Below are 20,570 nucleotides of genomic sequence, written 5' to 3'. Positions count from 1 at the left end.
AGGAAGGGGCGTGTCCAACAGGCTCAAGTTCACTGACGGAGCCACTCCCCGGGGCAGAGACATTCTGCCAGTTGCCTGCAGCCTGGGCCCAGTAGACCAGGTTGAAAAGGGAGCTTGGGATGGTGGGCAGGCACAAGATGTGCAGGCGTTTTCAGGTTTGATTCCTGGGGTGCCATGGGCCCCGGGTGTGACCTTGGGTAAGTGGTCTGAGCTTCGGTTTCCCCATTTGTAGCTAAGGTAATTATCCCCTCCTTGTGGGTCACATGAGACCGTGTATCTTAAAAATCTGTGAAGAGTTCCAAGTTCTCCCCTGGGTTTCACATCAAAGAAGTGATGGAGCCAGGGCTGCATCAGCTCTTGGTCCCTGCCCGCCCCCTTTCTGGTCCTCTCTCTGGGCCCTTCATCCTGGGTCCCCTATCCGGGGCCTCTTAGCGGGTGCCTGCACCCAGGCTCCACTGTGGGGCCCACACAGAGTCTCAGCTGCAGGTTGGGAAGGAGGAAGGTGTTCTTCCAGAGCCAGAGGGTCTGGGGACAGCCCCGTGCTGGACATCAAGGGAGTGTGGCAGGAAGGCAGCCTCCAGCTCTAAGACTTGGACGCACTACTTAACCTCTCTGAGCTACTGTTGTTTCATCTCGAAACGGACCCGATGGGCTCACAGGTGTGAAGTTCCAGCCAAGTCCTTGGCGGGTCCCGAGGGCTCCTGAGGACCCTGGGGCACAGGCGCCACTGGTGCTCTGAGCGGCTCTGACCTGTGTGGTGGCCATTCCCCAGGAGACTCAGAGGAACCGCCCGAGTGTGGTCCCCAGGCCTTCTTGACTGAGGCCCACAGTCCCCAGCACCCACCAGATAGAGAATGAAGGTTGCCCAAAGCAGCCTTCCTTCCCTAATTCAGGGTGAGAGAGAGAGAGAGAATGACAGAGCGGGTAGCACACGTCACACGAAGACAGTCGCTAGAATCCTTTCGTCCTGTGGACATTCACCAAGGATGTTCACCACCCGGACAAGGTCCACCCGTCTACTTTCTGGGAGTCGTATGAGGTTGACCGGCAGCTTTGGGTCGGAGGGGGCAGCCGGGTGGAAATCCACAACAGCCACACAGCCCTGACTGCATCCACCACCCTCATGCAAGATGCCCCTCCTTTCTTACAGGAACCCTTTATGGGAAGTGTAAGTGGCTCTATTCTTAAAAATCTTTAATTATGTATTTTATTTCACCTAATATATCCAGAATATTCATTCCAAGTGTAATCAGTGTAAACGGATTAAGATATTTTGCATTATTTTTCTGTACTGTCCTTGAAATCCAGTGTGTATTTCACCCTTACAGCACATCTCGACTCAGACCAAATGCCTGAAAGCCACACGTGGCAGGTGGTTTCCGTGTGGGACAGAGCAGCGGTGAACCCCAAACACCTAGTTGTAGTATTTTTGAGGGCAAGCTGACGAGTAGAGGCATTGTACAGAGAGTGATCTAGGTTAGCACAGCTTGCTGAGGACCAGCCCCAGGTTACAGATGAGGAAACTGCCGCTCAGAGAGGTAACAAGAATCTGGAAGCAGCGGTAAGCGTGCCGGCGAGCTAAGCCTGCAGGTCCTGGAGCTGCCGAGAAATAAAGCGACCACCACCCTCTAGTGGCTATTTCAATTTAAGTAAAGTTAAGTACACTTTTTCAGTTGGCTCCTCAGTCGCGTTAGCCCTGTTTCTTACGCTCCAGGGCCACGTGAGGCTGGTGGCTGCTGTCTTGGGCAGAACCGTCCAGAGCAGTCCCAGCACCGCTGTGCTGTTGGGAGTTGCCGTCCCAGAGCCAGGCTGCTGGAACCCAAAGCCTACCTCTCGCTTGTCAGCAGGGTGGCCTCGGACCGATGCCACAGAACCCTGGGCCCACGTCGTCCCCTTGGCACTCTCTCTGCTGCGGGGATTCTCACTTGGGACTTTGCCCCTGGGGTTTTGTTCCGGCAGAAACACATGTGGCCCACTCCCTGGAAGGCAAACTGGACTTTCATGAAAGCGAATGCTCAGAAAGGAGCCCTCCCGTAGTGGGTTGGTGGCCGCACGTCCTGGCCCCTTCGCTCCTGTGGCGTGGGATGGCTCTGAGGCTCCCGGGGTCCCCAGTGCACTGAGCTGCGCGTGCCCAAGGCCATGACTCGGTGATAACTCATCTTTCCTTGGCTTCTGTCTCTGCCTTGTGTCACTTCCTCAGTCCCCACCGAGTTGTTTCCCGGAATCACCTCCGAATAAAACTCTTGAACGCGATTTTTCATTTGAAGATCTGCTTTTGGCGGAATCCAAACTGAGACATCAGGTCTCTGTGCTTTGGTTGAGCATCGTAAAAAGAGATAATATAGTCAAAAACAGTCAAATCCAAATGCTACAAGCATTCACAGTCCAGAAGGTTGCTGAGCAGGACAGCGGGGCGCTGAGTGCCTGGTGGCCGAGGAGCTGGGGCTCTGGGGGGGGGTGTGTGTGGTGGAGCCTGGGGGAAGGATGGGCGACTTATCCCCAGTCTCATTCTCCAGCCTCGAGATTCTACTTTCCTGCGCCCGCATCTCCCATGAGAGACCATTCGGTCTCAACCACGCGTGTTTGTGTTTGCCTCCCAAGGCCCCATCGTTTTCGGCGAGCCCATCGCTGCCAGTCTGGGGACGGATGGTACCCATTACTGGAGCAAGAACTGGGCCAAGGCGGCGGCCTTCGTGACCTCCCCTCCCCTGAGCCCGGACCCTACCACGCCCGACTACCTGACCTCCCTGCTGGCCTGGTGAGAGCCCCGGGGGTGACGGGCTCGTGGGCCTGGGCAGCGGGGCAGGACTTTTGGGAGCGGAGGGTTGAAGGATAGGAAATCGCAGCTGGTTCAGACACACTTGGGAAGGGGCCTTGGGTTGGCGCCCGGGAGACCTCAGGACAAAACCCCGGGTTGCTTACAGCAGGCCTTTGGGCCTTTGAGTCAGTAACCGCTCCATTCATGTCTATAGGTCACCTCCCATTCATTCAGCGGTATTTAAGCACCTTCTGTGTGCCTGGCACTGTGGTGTGTTGGGAAACACCCAGAATTAGGAATGTGAGACCAGGATCCAATCCTGCCTCAACCCCTAATGGGCTGTGTCACCCTAGCCATGTCACATAACCTGTAATGTCTCTGCCTCAGTTGACGCATCGGCAAAGTGGGGAGAATACAGTACCTACTGCAGAGGCGGGTGTGAGACGGCGTAGGTAAAAGGCCTGGAATTCAGGGCTCACGGCGGCCACTGCATTACACTCTGCTTCCTGCACACAGTAGACGCACAGCTACTTTAACCCCTTCTCTGCCATCAGCCAGTGTGAGGGAAGAACACTTAAGGCCATGGGAGAAGGCTAAGCGGTGAGGTGTGCAGGCTGCTCTGGAAGCGGAGATGCAAGCTTGGAAGGCTTTCTGGAGGAAGTGACATCAGGCCCAGAGCCAGGGGATGCATAAGAGTTTTCCTGAGGGGCGAGAATAAGGTGGGACTTCTAATCAGAAAGAACTGTAAGGGGGTGAGGGTGTGTTCTCCTTTTCCCTAAATGCTGCAGCAGCTCATGACACACCTGGCGTCTGCAGCCCGATGGCTGGTGGGCAGCTCCAAGTCCAAAACAAACCCCCCATCTTCCCCCATGAAGCTGCTGCTCCCACAGTCTTGCCCATCTCGGGAGACGGCAGGACACGGACCAAAGGCCCTGGCATCTGGCCGCTTCTCGCCCCCTTGGCTGCAGCCATCCTGGCTCAGGGGCCATCATTTCTCACCTCCTGACAAGGCTCTCTATTTCCATACTGCCCCTTCCACACCCTTATCGCATCACAATCTGTTCTCAAAAGACACTCAGATATTTTAAAACCGAAACCAGACCAAGCCAGCCCTCTGCCAGGAGACCTCCAGGGTCCTTTCCTCTCAAAGAGAAACACAAGTTCCCACAATGTCCCTCAAGGCTGAGCCTGATCTTGCCCTCGCTCCTCACTAACCTCGCCTGGTCCTCTTCCCCCCTTGGCTCCCTCGGTCCATCCCACTGGTGTCGTGCTAACTAGACCCCAGGCAGGATGGTGCCACAGGGCCTTTGCACTCACCCTACCCCTGCCTAGCACTTTTCTTTGTCATCTTGCGGTTTGCTCTTTGCCAACTTCAGATCTTTGCGGGAAGATTTCTTCTCAGTGAGATAGTTCTGATCATCTTCTTAAAAACGGCAGTCCCAGCGCTACCCCATCACCCCCCCAACTCACCCTGCACTCTCATTCTCCTGACTGTATGTTCCTGACTCCCACCCCCCGCTCACCCTGCACTGGAATGTCAGCTAATGAACACAGGAATTTGTCTCTTTCTGCTTATAGATGCATCCCCATTGCCTAAGACCATGGCAGACACAGGAAGTGTGCAACACACCTTTGTTGAATAAATGAGTGAATGTCACATCCAAATATATTTCTGTACGTCTACATGATTGCTAACATGCCCTGGGGCCCCGAAATGGAGGCTGGCCCCTCGTTGAAAATCACAAAATAAAGCTCCACTTATTCCATTAATTCAGATGCCAGTTAGGGGCTCATCATATAGCCCCAGAGTATTTTCTCTCCAAAGCCTGAGTGACAGAAAAGCAAACCCAGTGAGCTTGTATCACTTTGCTACAACCAATGAATAGCATTTTGTCCTCCCGGCACAGCACAGAAACATTAGCCAGACCTTACATCAACAGCCTTACAGAGGGAGACCAAGGTCAGCACATTATGGTTTCCCATGTGACCTGGCGGAGACACGAGGCCAGGGACATGACCATCCTTCCAGCACGAACATCCATGACTCTGTGAGACACACAGGCACGTGCTGGAGGCTGGGTTTTATTCACTCACTTATTTATATATTCATTCAGTCACTCATCCATTCATTCATTGGCTCCACTCAGCTTTTTTTCTTCTTTTTTAAACATTGAGATAAAATTCACGTAGCATAAAATTCACCGAGCACTCGATTTTAAAGAGAAGAGGTGGAGGATGGAGAGAGGAGCGAGGGAGTTGGCATCTTTGGCGCCTGCCGTGCGCCAGGCAAGTAGCTCATTGTCTCCTCAGGGTGATCCGGGATGGAAGGTTCCATTCTCTTTTCCATTTTACGCATGAAGAAAAGGAGTGACTAGCCGGGCCAGGAGGTGGCAGTTCTGGGATTTAAAAGCAGACCTGCTGGATTTGCAAAGTCAGATTGCATCAGGGGCTGTTCACGGGTCTAGTGAGATGCATGGAAGCAGAGTCACTCTGTTGGCCTCTAGCATCTTCTGTTCTCAGCAAGTCTCTCCTCACAGATGCCTGCAGCATCTTGAGGCCTTGTGGGCTCTCTGGGGGGTGAAAGAACAGACCCACTGCCCCAGGATCAGAGCGTTTTAGGGCAGGAGGAGGCTGACCCGGAGAGCCTTACCTGGACCAGCTGGAGCCCACACTCGAACAGAACCCTCTCCCGATGCACAGGCCTCTTTCCCGTCTTCAACAAGACACCAAAGGCCACAGGGCCTTCCGGTGTCACTCAGTAAGGCCTGTGATGTGCCCCAGATCTCTGTGGGGTTTGAGTTTCACAGCCTCCTTGGGCGTCTGAAGTCAGGGTCCGCTCCTCACCATGAGCTCAGGTCTGAACCCCACCCTGTTCTGTCTTTGCCAGTGGAGACCTGCAGGTCACAGGCAGCGGCCACTGTCCCTACAGCACTGCCCAGAAGGCGGTGGGCAAGGACAACTTCACTCTGATCCCTGAGGGCGTCAACGGGATAGAGGAGCGGATGACCGTGGTCTGGGACAAGGCAGTGGTAAGGTGGCGCCGTCTCCCTCCTGGAATATTCTAGAAACACCCCTCCTGCCCATCAAAGCCATGCATTATGCACTTCTGGTTCTTAAAATTCCCTTCTTACTTTGAGGCAGAAGCAGAATGCACTAGGAGGGCACACGGAAAACACGTGACCCTTAAGAACGCAGCGCGAGTCCTGTGGTGTCCTTTGCATTTGCAGATGTGACAGCAGCTGTCCTTTAGTCTTTGAGGATGAAAGTGTTCTGTTTTGTTTTGAACCACATCTTTGTCCACGTAAAGATGACTTTGTAAACTGTGTGTGTTCGGGTTTAGGGTTGAGAGTGGGTATGGAGGCTTCCTGTTGCGTAAGGAATCCCCAGGTCACACCTTGATCACTCACTTGGAAACAGTAGATTTTTATTTTCTGTTAAACTTGGGCCCAATGAAACCGACCAGATGTCAGGGTGGCCGTTGTGGAAATGTCATCACACCTCTGAACGGTTAATTACGTTTCCGCTCTGATGAAGCCAGGCCTCTGGCACTCTTTCAGGGTGGCCTGGTTTCAGCAGGGAGAGGAGAAAACTCCAGAGTCCTTGTAAGGACTCCTGTTGGCTGGTTTCGATCTGTGCCTGTCTGCCCCTTCTGGTCCTGTTATGAGATGCTCTTTTCACCAATGGATCTTGTCTTCAGGCTACTGGCAAGATGGATGAGAACCAGTTTGTTGCTGTTACCAGCACGAATGCAGCCAAGATCTTTAACCTGTACCCCAGAAAAGGGCGGATTGCCGTGGGCTCAGACGCCGACGTGGTCATCTGGGACCCTGACAAGGTGAAGACCATAACGGCCAAGAGTCACAAGTCGGTAAGTCCTGGTTTATCAGTGACACTCCTGGCTTGGGTGAGCAATTCTTGCTCTGCAATCATTTTAGAAGCCTCTGGTTAAAAATGACTTAACAAATTTTCCAACTAGAATGTAATCTGATATCTGGCATGACTCGGTCTTTCAGATTTCTCCTCCAGTTGGAGAGATTGGGAGAAGGGTTTGGAGCAGGCTCAACTAAGCTGTTCTTGCATGTGTCTCTCCCACGTCTCTCTCTCTCTCGCTCTCTCTCTCTCTCTCTCTCTGGGGCTCCTGTGTACAGATGCATGCATTCTTAAACAGCTGACTCTGCTCCTAATTCCATGGAGCAAGCCATCAGGCTCAGAGAGGGGACGCATAAGGTCCAAGATTCTTTCTCCAATTTACCTATCAAGCTGGAGAGGGTCTGATCTGCTATATCAGAAACCCACTTCAGTTTGGGGCCGGGCTCGCAGTCATCAAAGGAAAGGATTGGACTGACTCGTGCACACTCTCCCGGGCTCCAAGCCCCAAGCTTATGGGTGTGGGTTTTCTCTGCCCTTCGTGTCTTACATGCCCTTGATTTCTTCACTCATCCATCAAACCTCTAAGGATGCAGAGAGACACAGGACATCTTTCCCTCCCTGAGTGCTTGCTTCAGACCCACTCTGCATGGTCAGCAGCAGTCTTGGGTCCAGATCAATGTTCACACTCACAAGACACAGAGTCCTCAGCCTGGTCCCTGGTTCACCAAAGTCTGTTACAGGGCGTGGGCTGGGAGGCAGAGCATGTGCACACAGCATCAGTCTGCGATGGGAGTCCTCACCCCCCTCGGCTGCCATTCCCCAGCCCAGTGGTCACTTGCTGGTGAGGGGCGAGACCACGTGCATGGGGACAGAACACCAGGCACAAGGAAGCCTCAAGAGAAAGTGACAAGGACCACTTGTAGCAGCTCATGAGTGTGGCCCCCAGGTCCCCCTCGGCCACAAGACCCATGGCCTGGGGACAGAGAGGTCTGTCCAGCTTATCAACCAGTGGTCATTCTTAACATAACCAGAGCTCCCTGATGACAGGCTGGCTTCCCTCACCCCCCTCCCTGGGGACAGGTCAGGAGGAAATGAGCCTGAGGTAGCCTCCCCTGGAGAAAGGTGTATGCTGTTCTCCACACTCACCGCCCAGCAGACACACGACTCCGTTTTAATTACTATGGACGCGGTGATGTGCACAGACCAGGTGGGCTCTGGGAAGGCAGGAGAGGCACGCTGCCCCCCAGTGGTGTCAGCTCACAAGGCCGTTGTGGTCCAGGGAAGAAGAGGACACTGGGTCAAGGAGCAGGGGTTCCAATTGTTATCAAATTCCAAATATTATCAAATATTATCTTGTAGTTACTCTGTGCTTACATTTTCCACACATCATCTCACTTAATACAATAACCTTCTAACTTAGGTATGTTATTATTTATGAATAAGTAAGAAAATGGACAGAGAGAGGATACATGTATGAGTCTCCTGGGGCTGCTGTCACAAAGTACCACAAACTGGTGGCTTGAAACAACAGAAATTGACTTTCTCACAGTTCCGGAGGCCTGAAGTCTGAAATCAAGATGTCCGCAGGGCCGGGCTCCCCTGAAGGCTCTTGGAGAGAATCTGTTCCATGCCCTTCTCCTGGCTTTTGGTGTCGCTGGCCATCCTTGGTCTGTAGATGCGTCACTCCGATCTCTGGCTGTCTCCCTATGTCTTATCATCTTATAAGGACACCAGTCATTGGATTTAGCGCCCACTCTACCCCAGTGTGACCTCATCTTAACTAATTACATCTGCAATGACCCTATTTCCAAATACAGTCACATTCTGAAGTACTGGGGGTGAAGACTTCAACATACCTTTTTGGGGACAATTGAACCTATAATAATAAGTCACAGACCTGAGATTACCCATGTGAGAAGGAATGTTTCAGATTCGTTATACTTGAAAAGCGTGCCCTCTCTGTCCCAAGCCAGATTTGAATTATTTTCATAATAAGAAGAGGACAATTCAGGATGCCATGAGACCAGTTGGCCACAGCATTTTTTCTGTTCCATTTTCTCTGTTTAAAGCAATGCAATTCACATAGTACAAGAAACAAATGTTTTTCAGAACGTGGATCGAAAAATGCTGTCTTAGAGGTTGGTTTTATTTTTTCAGTTTTTTTTTTGTTTTTTTTTTTTTTTGTGGTACGCGGGCCTCTCGCTGTTATGGCCTCTCCCGTTGCGGAGCACAGGCTCCGGATGCGCAGGCTCAGCGGCCATGGCTCACGGGCCCAGCCGCTCCGCGGCATGTGGGATCTTCCCGGACCGGGGCACGAACCCGCGTCCCCTGCATCAGCAGGCGGACTCTCAACCCCTGTGCCACCAGGGAAGCCCCAGGCTATCTTTTATAGGACATAAAAGACTGAGGAACAGTAGTTGCTTCCTGGGAGAGGTACTGGGGAACTGGGGCTCCAGGATGGGAGACACAACAGTTTTTTAAATCATAGTCTTTTGTATTATTTGAGTTTTTACATTGTTCGTAAGTACCTTTAGAAATAAACCAATTAGCTTTTATTTATTTTTTTTTACATTTTTATTGGAGTATAATTGCTTTACAATGGTGTGTTAGTTTCTGCTTTATAACAAAGTGAATCAGCTATACATGTACATATATCCCCGTGGGATAGGGAGGGTGGGAGGGAGACGCAAGAAACAATTCGCTTTTAAAACTCTATGTGGTTGTGGGACTTCCCTGGCAGTCCAGTGGTTAGGACTCTGTGCTCTCACTGCCAAGGGTGCGGGTTCGATCCCTGGTAGGACCCTGGTCGGGGAACTGAGATCCCACAAGCCATGCGGTGTGGACAGAAATAGAAAAATTAAACAAACAACAACAGCCAAAAACTCCATGTAGTTGTGAAATGTAGAATGTGACATGTGTGGGTAGTATAAGCTGAGCCTCATAAGAATTCCCCAATTGAGGAATGCCACTGTGGCGTGTAATGTGTCCTTCCTCTAAGAAGACAACTAACAGACCATGCTGGGCTGAATGAGGGGCAGTTGTCTAGTTTTGACTGCGAGGTAGGTGATTTGCTTCTTGTACTGCCTTTCAGTATTTACAGTGGACACTTGGGCTTCAGCAAAATTGTAAATTACTGCCTAGCGGGGTCACTTCAGGGTGACTCAGGAAGTGCTAGATGAGCAGATGTTAAAACTGAAAACAGATCTTCTGCCTGGGGCCTGGGAGGCAGCGGCCACAAAGAGTCTAAAGCATGGTATTAGCAGCTGTTTGTAAAAAATCAGCATCGAAGCCCTGAGTACGCACCTAAAAACCATCAAAAACAATAAGAGAATCCATCAGCTGATTCCAAATCAATATAAAGAATTGATACCTTTTCTATGAGATAATTAAAGAGCACTTTGAAAAACAGAATGGAAATCAAAACCCTGTTTCTAATAACAATCAAAACTAAAGAGTTCCATAAGCGCAAGTCCTTTTATGCTAAAAACATTCAACAGAGTAAAAATATCAGTTCTTTCTAATTTATAAAGTTGAAGTCATCGCATCAGAAAATGGAATGGAATTGTTTTTTAACTAGAAAAACAGAGTTCCTAGATAGACAATTTGAGAATAGCCAAAACATTTCTAAGAAAACGAAAACTAAAGAGAGCGCTAATCATCCCAGTTATTAAAGCATATTATAAAGCTACAATGATTGAGGCAGATTGGTATTAGCAGAAGAGAAAAGAGAGCCAGGCAATAGACCGACCGCATATATGAGAGTTTGGTTTCAACAAAGGAGACTGTTAAAATTACACAGACAGTTATTCAACCAATTGTGTTTGAATACCCGGCTCATAGGGCTAGGCGGCTGCTGTACTCTTGACCACAAAACTAATTCAAAACTAATTCAAAATGGGTTGAAGATTGAAATAAAATAAAGTTATAAAAGGACTAGAATAAAACACATTTTTTAAAATGATCATTTTGAAGGGGAGAAGACCTTTCTGAGCAAGACACAAAACCTAGAAAATACAAAGGAGAAGATTGGTCTGTTTGACCACTGACTACATACAAATTAAACCAAGAAAAAAAAACCCCTCTACATTGCAGCAAATGATAATTAATACTTTATGAGATCAAAAGGCAGAGGACAGACAGGGAAGTTTGGTAATACACAGTATTGGCAATACACAGGACAAACAAAGGGAGAGATTTTTTAACATTGAATATGTCCTTAGAAACCATTAAGGAAAATACCAAGAACCTAATAGAACAGGGTGCAGAAACACAGTGACAGAAGAAAAAATATACAAAGGGTTTCTATTCATTTAAAAACAGATCTGATCTCAAATACAAATCACTGCAGTGAGATGCTGTTTTTACTTGTGCCAGTGTCTGAGATGCCGGGGTTTAATAGGATGGAGCTGAGGTGGGACTAGCATGCCGACAAACTCATGGAGTTTTGTCGGGAATGGAAATCAGCGCTGCCTTTTTTGGAAGGCAAATCTGTCAAAGTTAAAATTTGTTTACGCTTTGGCCCAAAGTCCACATCTACGAAGATACTCACACGTGCCGGTGTGGACACTCAAGTGTGTTTATTTTGCAAAAGCAGGGCAAAGACCCACATGCTTGTCCTTGAGAATTGGATGAGTAAATGATAGTATGTCCCTGGGGTGGAATCCAGTGCAGCAGTTTAAGGAATATCAAAACATTTTTAACCCACGACATGGGAACATTCGCTGATGGGGAGCATTCTGTGAGGTAAGGAGAAAAACAAAGGTGAAACTGTCCAGAGCGCTTGGAACATGAGAAAGTTACTCACGCACAGAAAATATATGGGGCTCCAGAAAGGTCACTGTGGGGCAGACATCTCGGTCTGAGGTCAAAGAGAGACCTGCTTTTTAAAGTTACGTATCTTGGGCTTCCCTGGTGGCGCAGTGGTTGAGAGTCCGCCTGCGGATGCAGAGGACACGGGTTCATGCCCCGGTCCGGGAAGATCCCACATGCCGCGGAGCGGCTGGGCCCGTGAGCCATGGCCGTTGAGCCTGCGCGTCCGGAGCCTGTGATCCGCAACGGGAGAGGCCACAGCAGTGAGAGGCCCGCGTACCGCAAAAAAAAGTTACATATCTTTTGTACCGTTTGAATTTTTACCGTATTTTTACCCTACTTTTTGAATAATCAAAGAGTTTGGCTGGTGGTAGTTATATTCACTTTAGGACTAATGAAAGGAATGCATATTTTCTAGGAAATGTTTTGTCTTTCAAATGAGTAAATAAATAAATATGACCTTACCTGGTGCTGGAGGTCATTTCATAGACATGAAATTACGAAATATTCCCCCGCTGCCCATGTCGCGTCAATTGGTCCGATGCCTTCAGAAAATAATTTGGCAGTCTTTCAAAAGCTCATATCCTTTGACCCAGTAATTTAGTTTTAGGAAAAATGAAAGAAAATGTTTTTAAAAGAAGACCAAAAATGTTCAGTTATAGTCAGAGGGGCTTCATTGCCTAACTCCAGGAGCCCCATTCACTTTCACGATGCCCCAGACGATATTAGTTAGATTATATAAAACCACCAGCCACGTAAACGCCCGACAGTGAGGGGCTGATTATGCAAATGAAAGTGTACACAGGAACATTACACAGTCCTAAAGGTGTTTTCCAGACAGAGCAAGCATTGGAAAGTGCCTGTGATAGGATGTGTAGCAGGATCACCATTAGGATGCCAGGGCTGATGCGGAGAAAAGCCCCGGAAGCTGGATAGAAGCCCGTGGTTCTCGCTGTGCAGGCTGTGGAGTACAACATCTTCGAAGGCATGGAGTGCCACGGCTCCCCGCTGGTGGTCATCAGCCAGGGCAAGATCGTCTTTGAGGACGGCAGCATCAACGTCAACAAGGGCGCAGGCCGCTTCATCCCGAGGAAGCCCTTCCCCGAGTACCTCTACCAGCGCGTCAGGATCAGGAACAAGGTATGTGGAGCCAGGGTCTGTCGTGTACAGAGCGAGCAAATGTCACAGCTGCACGAGCCCCCCCTTCCTCACGTGTCAGATGAGCTGGGACGTGACCCGCCTGCGTCTCAGGCTGGAGTGAGGACCAGACGAGACCGACGAGGTGCCAGGGATGTGCCAACTGTAAAGGGCTGTGCATGTGGGGCGATGGGAGGAGTCCTGGGAGTACACCAGCCAGGACGCACATCCTGCATCATCCTGGGGGGGTCTTCACCACCCCCTCTTTTAGGTGTCATGACCTTCCTTCTGTAGATCAGAACCCTGGCGCTCAAGGCAGTGCAGGACTGCCCAGCATCACACAGCTGGGAGAGCTCTGAAGCCCTTAGTACCGTTTGGTAAAAATAAACCTCCCTAGCCCACTTGAGGGGTGGCAGAACTGCCTCTAGACTCCCTTCAATCTGCCCTCTTTTCTCCTTCTCCTTGCTCCCCTTCCATTCTGCATCCTCCTTCCCCCCTTTTTCTTGAGGAGTCTTAGCATGGACTCAGGAGGTCAAAGGGCATGGAGTAGGCACAGGCTCTGTCCCGTCCCCAGTCCAGTTCAGAGGAGGAAGTTTGCTCGTGCTTCAGAAAGACTCCCATCTGTGATCAATCATCTTCCCTAATTAGGTCCCTCCCATCACCATGACAACCTGCTTCCCGCACTAAAACGGCTCATGTCTGCCAGAAAGCCCAGCTTTATTTGTGTATGTGCACGGGTGTATGTGTATATGCATGGGGTGCTCCTGTGTGTATGTGCTCCTGTGCTCGCTTATGTGTTTGTATGTGTTTGTATATGTGTGCATGTGTGCCCACCTGTGTATGGTCCCACTCTTCCTGTGCTTCCAATTTAGATGCAAGAGCCCAGAGGGCTCCTGGCATTCCCAGACTCCCAGGCCAACCATCAGAATGCTCTATGTCTGTTTACTGTCCCTCTCCACGCCTTAAAGTGTAGCATCCCAGGTCAAGGATACCAAATTGCACAGATGTTATGCGTCAGATGGGGAAATGATGGACATGGAGAATTGGCAAGTTAGATCCGAAAGATGGCCAGGGATAGCGATGTGGCCACAGCAGGCTGAAAGACAAAGGGACTCGTGTAAACTCCTGTTTGGGACACCCACCAAGGGGGCAGAAACACACCTTGGCTGGCTTCATTCCCTCTAAATCAGTTTGAACCTGAGGTCTGTGGTTAACAGTCAGCATCTGTGAGAGGTGGATGCCTGACCTCGATGCCAAGACGTGATCTGCAGTGGCCAGGCGGACAGGTCCCCTGGCACAGGGCCACCCTCCCCGCATACCTGAGGGCAGAGCATGGAGGCCAGGCCAGGTGGGGGACGGGCCCTGCCCCAGAACCTATGTCTGGCCAAGCTGAGTTCAGAGGTCACTGAAGGGAACTGGGGGGCAGGAACACAGGCCTGGAACGGGCTGGAACCAGGGAAGCCCAGAGGCGCAGGAAGCAGGTATTGAGAGGGATGGGGCAGAGACAATGAGGTCCCAGGGCGTCAGGGGAGCAGGGCTCCTGGGGGCGGAGGATGGGTTATCACCAAGCAGTGCTGGGCCCTTGATATTGGTGCTGAAAAAGGACCCCTTTGTTGTAGAGGAGGGAGCCTAGGGCTGGGGTCGGGCGCTGTCACCTGTGCAGGGGAAGAGGGACGTGAAGCTGGGGTCAGGGCACTGTCACTGACTCACAGTGGGAACCTGCACGTGTTCCTGGCCACACTCTGTCTCCCAGGGCCTGGGACGGACGCCCACACTCCCCTGGCCGGCTCAGAGCTCACCAGCAGGCTCCCAGCCTCCCACCGGAGCCCCTGTAGCTTTTGGCTTCTCTACCTCATGGCTCTCTCTCCCAGGACAACTCTCCACCCACGGGGATGGAGGCTGTGCGCTGTGTCCCGTCCAGGAGGTTTGCCCCCTGCAGTAGCCCTGAGCCAGGTGCCCTCAGAGGCGGCCTTCTCGTTCTCTCTCCCTGTGGTGGGTGTTCTCCCTCTTCTCTCCCTCCTCCTTTGCGGGATCACCTTCCAAAATCCCTGCCCCCAAATCCACGATGAAGACGACCCCCTGATGCCACCAGTCCCCGAGTCCTTGTCAGGGTGTCAGGGAAGTGTTTTCCTCTTGGAAATAGCTTTGGAGTCCTCCTGCACGAAGCTGTGTATGTGTCTGTGCTTGTGTGTGTATGTATATGTGTGTGTGCATGTGAGTGTGCACTTGCCTTTTTATGAATGTGTGTTGGATTGTATGTGTGTGTGATGTGTGTGTTATATACGTTAGTGTGTATATCAAACGGTGTGTATGCAGGCATGTATGTGCACGTACATGTATGAATTGTGTGTATGCATGTGATTGTGTACTCTGCATATTAGTGTGTGCAGGCATGTGTGTGCACGCACATGTGTGAATTATGTGTATGTGGAGTGTGTGGGGTGTGCATGCATATGTATGTGTGTGTGCATGTTTGTGCGCATGCATATATGTATGCCTGTGCACGTGTGTGAGCGGGTGCCTTGTGTGGTGTGTGTACGAGCACATGTGTGCATGTTTGTGCATACGTGTGTGTATCCCCGAGGAGACCATGGTCACTCTCCTGCACACGGGAATGCGTACATGCATCTTGTCAATCAGTTGCTCTTCTTGTCCTCTGTTTAGGTTTCTGGGTTGCAGGGGGTTCCCAGGGGCATGTATGACGGTCCTGTGTACGAGGTGCCAGCCACACCCAAATATGCAACCCCTGCTCCTTCTGTCAAATCTTCGCCTTCCAAACACCAGCCTCCACCAATCAGAAACCTCCACCAGTCCAACTTCAGTTTATCAGGTACGAAACTACAGCGGCCAAGGTTCCCCACCCCACAGCGGCTCCCGGAGCCCTGAACTCCTGAGAAATGAATCCACGGCCTCCGGCACTCGATCAGGAGCCGAAGATGGGAGTGTGGGTTCCCCTCCCCTCCCGGGGTTGGGCAGAGAGGGCTGGGGGAGGTCAGAGAGCAGAGAGGGAGCAGCACAGAGATACCTGACCCTGATTTATGAAGAGTCTGCCTGAAAATTGGCCTTATGCTCTTCCTTAACACTCTTGGGGACATTTTACACTCTTACCCATGAAGCTAAGTGTGGAGAGGGGAATCAGAGTAGCTGCCTTTGCTGGATGTACGTTCTGGGTCGGGTCTTCAGCCATCCATGGCAGTACAGCACACATTCTCATAACTCATGACTGTTCCATCTTCACAACAGCCCTGTGTGTAGAGTGGTGTTATTCTTAAGGCTCTAAGACATTCAGCGTCAAAATGCCAGGACTTGGTGCTCAACAAATGTGTGCAGACAAAATCAAAAGTCACGTGCTCCTTCAGACTTTCTGAAGGCTCCTGGGCCATGTGTCTGCAGTTTCATCAGATCGCCACACAAGGGCAGGTGTGCACATGTTGGGACATTGCCTTGGAATTTCGAATATTTGAGGTGTTAGCATGAGTTGTATGCTGTGCTAGGTGCCAGGAATACGGCGATGAATAAGACACAGCTGGGCAGGCTCAGTCTATTCTAGAGGTCAGCAAACTTTTTCTTAAAAGGCCAGGTAGTAATTTTAAGCTTTGTGAGCCAAGAGGCAATATCTAAGACCATTTGAAATGGAACCATTTAAAAACGCAAAAAACTATTCTTAGCTCATGGGCTGTAAAAACAGGGCTGAGGGCTTCCCTGGTGGCGCAGTGGTTGAGAGTCCGCCTGCCGATGCAGGGGACATGGGTTCGTGCCCCGGTCCGGGAAGATCCCACATGCCACGGAGCGGCTGGGCCCGTGAGCCATGGCCACTGAGCCTGCACGTCCGGAGCCTGTGCTCTGCAACGGGAGAGGCCACAACAGTGAGAGGCCCACGTACCGCAAAAACAAACAAACAAAAAAAAAACAGGGCTGAGTTTTCTCAACGGGCTGACTTGTGGTCCAGCAGGAGTGAAGGACATTTAAACAGAAAAGGCGATGTAGTTGGCAAAAGAGAGAATGAAAGGGGCAGAGAGAAGATGAAATACTAGTTTAAATTGCAGGGGTGACAACCTACCATCCGTTCAGGGATTACGCAGTGGGGAGCATGAATCAGAGGGTCCCCCAGTCCAGTCCATCTCACTTTCCCTGAGCCTGTCATGGAAGAGTTTCTCCCACACCGTGTGATCCAGTGTCTAAAGAAAACTAATATTTTTGCACAGGTGGACCCTAAACACAACTGGAATATTTCCTCTGATGCTCAGTCAGCAGAACAGGGATTGGTTGCAATGCTTGGAAAACTGTCTGTGTGTGACAACACACAACCTCTCAGGGAGTTTGCACACTGGATCTCTGGTCTCATGTTATGCAATTCACGATTGCAATTAAATGCTGAGAGACATTCCCTCCCTTTTAGAACAACAAAAAAACAATGAAATGGAAAGTCTGCAGGAAGTGTCCCCCAACCATCCTTCTTCTCCCTGCTCAGCACCCACTTCTCTCTAAAGCCCCAGCACTGCCTTTGACCAGCCCCTCAGCAGTTTCACAGGTGACTCCATTGGATACCAACCGCACAGACACTTTCAAACATCAGGATGGACTTCACAGATGTCCTTTTAATTAATTAATTTATTTATTTATTTATTTTTGGCTGTGTTGGGTCTTTGTTTCTGTGCGTGGGCTTTCTCTAGTTGCGGTGAGCGGGGGCCACTCTTCATTGCGGTGTGCGGGCCTCTCACTGCTGTGGCCTCTCCCGTTGCAGAGCACAGGCTCCGGATGCGCAGGCTCAGCGGCCATGGCTCACGGGCCTAGTTGCTCTGCAGCATGTGGGATCTTCCCAGAGCAGGGCTCGAACCCGTGTCCCCTGCATTGGCAGGCAGATTCTCAACCACTGCGCCACCAGGGAAGCCCCACAGATGTCCTTTTAAATATCTGAGTGAGGTTACATCATAAAGACATAGCATGGTTTATTGAAGTACTGTCCTTTTGTACAACAGGTATTTTCAAAGTACCTGGCATGTAACCAAGCAAGGTACAGATGCTTATGAGGTAGAAAGATATTAAGCACTTGGCCTGATTTCTGGGTCTAGGAAGACACACTGTCTATCAATGAAACAATGAGAGAAAATCAGTCAGTACTCTAAACCAAATTCGTTGTGGCTTACACAGATCGTATAAAGTCAGAGGTAGAAAGACCTCATCTAGTTATTTTTGTCGTCATTTTCATTGAAGTCTTAATTGGTAAATCTTTGATTCCTTATGAGGGTCAGCGTTTTTCATGTGTTTATTTTAAATTTCCTCTTTGGTGAAATCATTGGGAGTGATGGTGAGAGGGGATAACCCAGTTTCCACCTCCTGGTTCCTGGGAACAAGACATCGAATATCGGGCATTGGTTCAGTACACATATTGTACCCTGGGAGGCAGCGCCTGACCCTAGCGGGCAGCCTAGCAGAGCTCTCAATGTAGACCATCCCAACTTCGTATCAGGCCAGCATCTTCCGATCAATGAGGTTCACGGTGAATCCAGTGAATCCTGTTGTCGTGTGCTCATTGTTACACCTGCTTTGCCCTAAAATTGATCCTGTGGTTTGAGGCAATAGAGTACACAATACCGTGGATCGGAGTTGGCTTTTATTTTACAGAAAAGGAAATGAGGCCGGGAGAGGGGAGTGTCTGATTCCAACTTACCCAAATTCCAGGCACCCTTTGTGCTGGAAGTGAAGTCTCCCGACTGGACCCGTCTCCACAACATCCCTCCTTCCCAGCATTATCCGTCATTCAGTCTTCGTTTAATACATATTCACTGAGCGCCAGGCACTGAGCTTAGTGCTCCAATTTTAAATCTTTCTTTAACTGCAAGAGAATGCGTGAGGTTGGCGTGGATGGCTGGCTTTGCAGATTTAAAACAAAAAAGGCCGCCCCCCACCCCCGCCCATGCAGACCTGCCCACTGCAAACAGGGTGGGTAAACCCAGCTCCAAGTGTTCACACACAGCGTGCACGCATGCACACACATGCACAGATACACACGTGCATGCACGCAATATACAAATGCACATACGTGTGCTCCGGTGCATAGCGCATAAAACACCCTGGGAACAATGGACACTGCCAAGTGTTGTTGTGAGTGTGTGGTAGGAGCTGGGGCTTTGGGGACAAACCAGTGGGGCTACGATCCTGGCTTCCCTGCCCTCTAGTGGTGCCCCCTAAAATGCGTGACCCAGGCCTCAAATTCCTCATCTGTAAACTGGGGCTAAAACAACGCTCCCTTCATAGGGTTGCTGTGAGCCCTGAATTCGACAGCATATGTTAAAGCACCAAGTCTGTGTCTGCACGCAGTAGGCACTCAATAAGTGTTTGCCCACTCGTCTCAAGAACATGAAGCCAGACAAGAAGGAGCACAGCGTGGTCAGGGCTGCAGGAGGGTGGCCCCGGGGCCTGGGGGGCATAGAAGAGGGAGCAACGGACCCCGTGGAGGTCAGGGAGCCTTCCCAGAGGTCAGCCTGGACTGAAGGATGGTGAGGAAGGAAGGCGTGTTGAGACGAGGGCTCGGCGTCCCAGAGGCTGGGGGACATGACATGAGAGGGCACCCAGCCCGCAGGAGCAGCACATGGAGCTGGTGTCAGCAGATCTCGCTGGAGTGACTGGCTCTGTCTCTTCCAGGTGCCCAGATAGATGACAACAACCCCCGGCGCACCGGCCACCGCATCGTGGCGCCCCCTGGTGGCCGCTCCAACATCACCAGCCTCGGGTGAAGGCAACTCGTGGATGAGCAAGCGTGAAGGATTCTGGGAAGGATGTCCATCCCTTGCCCTGTCAGTGTTTGGAAACCCACAGTATCGTTTGGTACTGATGGGGGGAAAATGGAATGATGTTCTTTCCTTTTTGGTTTAGGAAGAAGTGGTACTAGTGTGGTGTGTTTGCTTGGAAATCCCTTGCCCACAGTCGTGTGTTCATCTGAGTCCACCTCAGAGCATGGTGTCTCCAGGCCCCTCCTTAGTGAACACAGGTTCCAGCCTCGTCTTGTACTGTCCCTCCCACTTCTGACGCCACGGGCTCCACGATTCTCTGAGTGGTTCCCTTGCACCCCTGTAGCTGTTCTAGGATAGTTGATGCATGTTACTAAGTTATGTCTGCGAGTCTGTGAGTGCGTCCGACAGAAGACAGCCGAGGCCCTACATAGACACAAAGGCCAGACCTCAAGCCCTCGGGGGCAGCTCCAAAACTCACAGCAGGAAGATGTGTCCTCATCGTCTCCTCCCCCAGGTCTACACGAGAAGGAAGCCCGCCCCACCGCCAGAGAAGCATCACTCTCGTCCTGTGTCAGGAACCCTGGTCTCCGTGGCACCTGTAACTCGCCATGACGTCTTTCCGGTCTGTGTGTGTCCTTCCATCCCGCTCCAGACTGCAGGCCTAGCCAGGTTCACACTCAGAAAGGGGTCTCCCACTCTCATTCAGGGCTGACCACGGTGTGGCCACAGCTGCTCCCGGCGCCCATGTCCTGGTCCCTCCCAGGTGGATGACGAGGCCGTCAGATTTTTAAAGTTTTGTACATAGTTTTCCTTTGTAATCACCCTCATTTTTACTTAACAACTGACTTATTGTGACTCTTATTTCTGAATTCAAAGCTTGTGAAAAAATAAAGAAAATAAATGGCCCACTCCCTGACTGGGGTGTTTGCGTTTAAGGGATGGCTGCTCAGATGCTCATGCTTTGTGCTCCCCTTTGTAGTAACGGGACAGCGGTGCTTGCTTCCACAGGACCCGCTCTTGTTAGGTAGCCGGGGGAGCGGAGAAGGGAGAAGAGGGAGCCAGTCATGATTTGGGGAGTGTTAGGTCATGAGAACAAGGATGAGAAGAGGACGATGGCTGGCCAAGGGCTTCTGTGAAATAGGTTGAAATCACATCATGTCCCTTCCCTCCTGCCCAGCATTTCCTTGGTGTGCTGTCTCTTCCTGTGTGTTATGTGGGTCAGACTGCCTCAGATTGGAAGTGACCAGCTCCTGAGCTTCACA

At 50.8% G+C, this 20,570-nt stretch overlaps 1 protein-coding gene across 3 annotated transcripts in view; it reads left to right on the top strand.

The window, feature by feature from the left end:
* The window catches only part of CRMP1 (collapsin response mediator protein 1), a 67,902-nt gene extending 47,686 nt beyond the window's left edge, over positions 1-20,216 (top strand). For all 3 annotated transcript variants that reach the window (XM_004269623.4, XM_012532939.3, XM_049709047.1), the window contains 6 exons: positions 2,602-2,758; positions 5,646-5,787; positions 6,456-6,626; positions 12,398-12,577; positions 15,239-15,404; positions 19,220-20,216. In XM_004269623.4, the coding sequence (XP_004269671.2) occupies positions 2,602-2,758; positions 5,646-5,787; positions 6,456-6,626; positions 12,398-12,577; positions 15,239-15,404; positions 19,220-19,311 (908 nt within the window). In that variant the 3' untranslated portion in view covers positions 19,312-20,216. The remainder of the gene's footprint in view (positions 1-2,601; positions 2,759-5,645; positions 5,788-6,455; positions 6,627-12,397; positions 12,578-15,238; positions 15,405-19,219) is intronic.
* Positions 20,217-20,570: the final 354 nt, after the last annotated feature.

Source organism: Orcinus orca, chromosome 4 (assembly GCF_937001465.1).
Source record: "Orcinus orca chromosome 4, mOrcOrc1.1, whole genome shotgun sequence".
Lineage (NCBI taxonomy): Eukaryota > Metazoa > Chordata > Mammalia > Artiodactyla > Delphinidae > Orcinus > Orcinus orca.
This window is presented reverse-complemented; position numbering and strand designations above follow the sequence as displayed.